At 40.6% G+C, this 2,934-nt stretch overlaps 1 protein-coding gene across 1 annotated transcript; it reads right to left on the bottom strand.

Moving 5' to 3' along the window:
• Positions 1-2,018: 2,018 nt before the first annotated feature.
• On the bottom strand, positions 2,019-2,489 carry LOC135277748 (elongin-C). The gene has a single exon (XM_064383732.1). The coding sequence runs from the start codon at positions 2,365-2,367 to the stop codon at positions 2,029-2,031; it is 339 nt and encodes a 112-aa protein (XP_064239802.1). The 5' UTR covers positions 2,368-2,489; the 3' UTR covers positions 2,019-2,028.
• Between the last annotated feature and the right edge of the window lie 445 nt (positions 2,490-2,934).

The following is a 2,934-nucleotide window of genomic DNA, read 5'->3' as shown; positions in this document are numbered from 1 at the left end:
TAGGGTTGAAATGAAGGAGAAAATACTAAGGGCAGCCAGAGAGAAAGGTCAGGTTACCCATAAAGGGAAACCTATCAGACTTACAGCAGATCTCTCAGCAGAAACCCTACAAGCCAGAAAAGAGTGGGGACCAATATTTAACATCCTTAAAGAAAAGAACTTTCAACCCAGAATTTCCTATCCAGCCAAACTAAACTTTATGAGCGAAGGAAAAATTAAATCTTTTGCGAACAAACAAGTACTTAGAGAGTTCACCACCACCAGGCCTGCTTTACAAGAGCTTCTGAAAGAAGCACTATACATATAAAGGAACAACCAATATCAGCCTTTCCAAAAATATATCAAAAAGCAAAGAACTTTAACACAATAAAAAATTTACATCAACTAATGGGCAAAACAGCCAGCTAACATCAAACGCCGGTATTAAACCTATATATATTTTAATTGGATAAAAAGCCAAAACCCATCGGTATGCTGCATCCGGGCCCATCTTACATGCAACAATACACAAAGACTCAGAGAGAAGGAGGAAGATTTACCAATAAAACAGAGAGTAAAAATAAACTAATAAACAAAAAGCAGGAGATGCAATTCTCGCCTCTGATAAAGTAGACTTTAAAGCAACAAAGATCAAAAGAGGCGAGGAATGACATTACATAATGGCAAAAGGATCAATGTAACAAGAAGAGCTAACGATTCTATAGATCAACGAGATAGAAAATTAACAAGGCTATTCAGAACTTGAACTCAGACCCGGAACAAGTAAACTTAATAAACATTTATAGAACTCTCCACTTCAAATACACAAAACTTACATTACCACCTCACACCTATTCCAAAGGTGACTATATAATTGGAAGTAAATCACTCCTCAGTAATCGCATAGCATTTCATAGGTTTAAATTAAATATTGGTTGGCTGTTTGTTTGTTATCTTCTTCCCTTATTCCTTCCTAACTACATCATTAAGTATAATTATCAGTATAAAAGAGCTTTTCAATACCCATTACTAAATTGCATTCTAGCCTGGGCAAGAAAGCAATACTCCCATTCTCTCTCCCTCTTTCTTTTCCTTCTCCCTCCTCCCCATTCTCTCTCTCTCTTTCTCTTCCTTTTTCCTCCTTCCTATTCTCTCTCTCTTTCAAAAAAAAAAAAAAAAAAAAGCCAAAATCCTGCTTTAAATACAGCAGTGTTTCAAATGCTCATCTAGCTAACCCAACATTTCCAAAACTCATTTGGCTATGGTGCTTATTATGGACTCTGCTGGTGTCCCTCCAAAATTCATAGGTTGTATTTCTGTCCTTCCAAGTGATGGTGTTAGGAGGTGGGGTCTTCAGACGGTAATTAGATTTAGATTATAGTATGAGGATGGGAGCCCCCATCATGGGATTAGTGCCTTTATAAGATGAGGAAGAAATGCTGGAGCTTCCCCTCTCCTCTATGTGAGGAAAAAGCAAGAAGGTAGCAGTCTACAAGCCAAGGAAGAGGACCCTCATCAGAACTTGACCATCCAGCACCTTGATCTTGAAATTCCTGCCTCTAGAATTTGAAAAACAAATATCTGTTATTTAAGCCACCCAGCCTATAGTGTTTCGATATAGCAGCCTGAGTAGACTAAGACTGGGCTTTTTTTCCCCACATAATGCCTATTACATAATAACAGAGAACATACTTCAGCCATATTAATATAGGCTTCCAAAAGGCTTCTCATAGGACAGAAGCATAAACATGTGCACTTTGAAAATTCATCAGTCTGGCTATATTCTTAGAGAATTCTGGAAGGAAATCCTACAAGCTGTGGAGGTAGAATATACTAATGGAATAGCTGATGGAGCAAGATGCATCAAAGACGTCTCCAGGCTTTCTAGGTTGAACACCTACATAGGTGGCATTTGTCGTTGACTGAGATGGGGAGAACCAGAGGAGGAAAGAGTTCTAGGGGAAGATCAAGGTACAGTCCTAAATAATAATAATAGTATTACACACTATGTGTACATATACCTTTTATTATTATTATTATTTATTTTATTTAACAATCTAGGAAGTTCGCAGCCATCAGCAGTTCTAGTGCAATTTCAGGTGCAATTGGGAATTCAGGAATCTCAGTGGAGCTGTTAGTGTAGCGAACCTTGTACGTAAAATACATGCATACTTTTGATAGCACATGTGAAGGTATCTCTCTAAAATTGACCTCATTGGTTTCGTTCTCAGCAAATTGACCTGGGCCACTCAACATGGCTTTTATTGTGCCTGATGTTAATGCATGTTCTCTTTTTACAATAAATTCATGGCCATCAGATGATATCAATTTGACATACATGGCATCAGGGCCTTCACAGCCACCATAGGTTTTCTCCTCTCCATCCATTTTGTTCTTATGAAAAATTCTACTTTGCTTCCCCAGGAACTTTAGCAGTTTCTCGTCAGCCCGGCAGCCACCGCAGCTGGGTCCCCGCGTACTGCCACAGCCCCTATTCCAGGGCCGCCCCCCCACCCCCAGCAGCCAGCTGCCGTGGGTTCCGGGGCAGTAGGAAGCGTGTACATATACCTTAATCAACAATGCCAAACATGTCTCTGTAAGGCCGGCTGCCTCGCTGAAGAGCCAAATGGACACACTTATCTCTCTGTGCTGGCTCCCCACACCTGCTCCTATCTGGTTTCTCCATGTAGGCTCCACACGCCCACTCCTGCATTCCTCACTCAACCCTTTCAAAATTTAAAAAGCCCGCGGAAGATTTGTCCAATGGCAGTTTAACATTAACCTCCCCAGCCAGTCAGCCTACCAATGAAACTGTCTGCTCTTTGTTTCCCTAACAATCAATCAAATCTCCTTACCAATGAAATTGTCTGCTCTTTGTTTCCCAATGACCAATCAACTACCTCCACTTCTTATAAAACCCCACGCCCTGAGAAGCCCATTGCGACTTCTCTGGCC

Source organism: Aotus nancymaae, unplaced genomic scaffold (genome assembly GCF_030222135.1).
Source record: "Aotus nancymaae isolate 86718 unplaced genomic scaffold, 86718_ANA_hifiasm-v0.15.2.pri h1tg000033l, whole genome shotgun sequence".
In the NCBI taxonomy this organism is placed as follows: domain Eukaryota; kingdom Metazoa; phylum Chordata; class Mammalia; order Primates; family Aotidae; genus Aotus; species Aotus nancymaae.
Note: the sequence above shows the minus strand (reverse complement) of the source record. Positions and strands in the feature narration are given on the sequence as shown.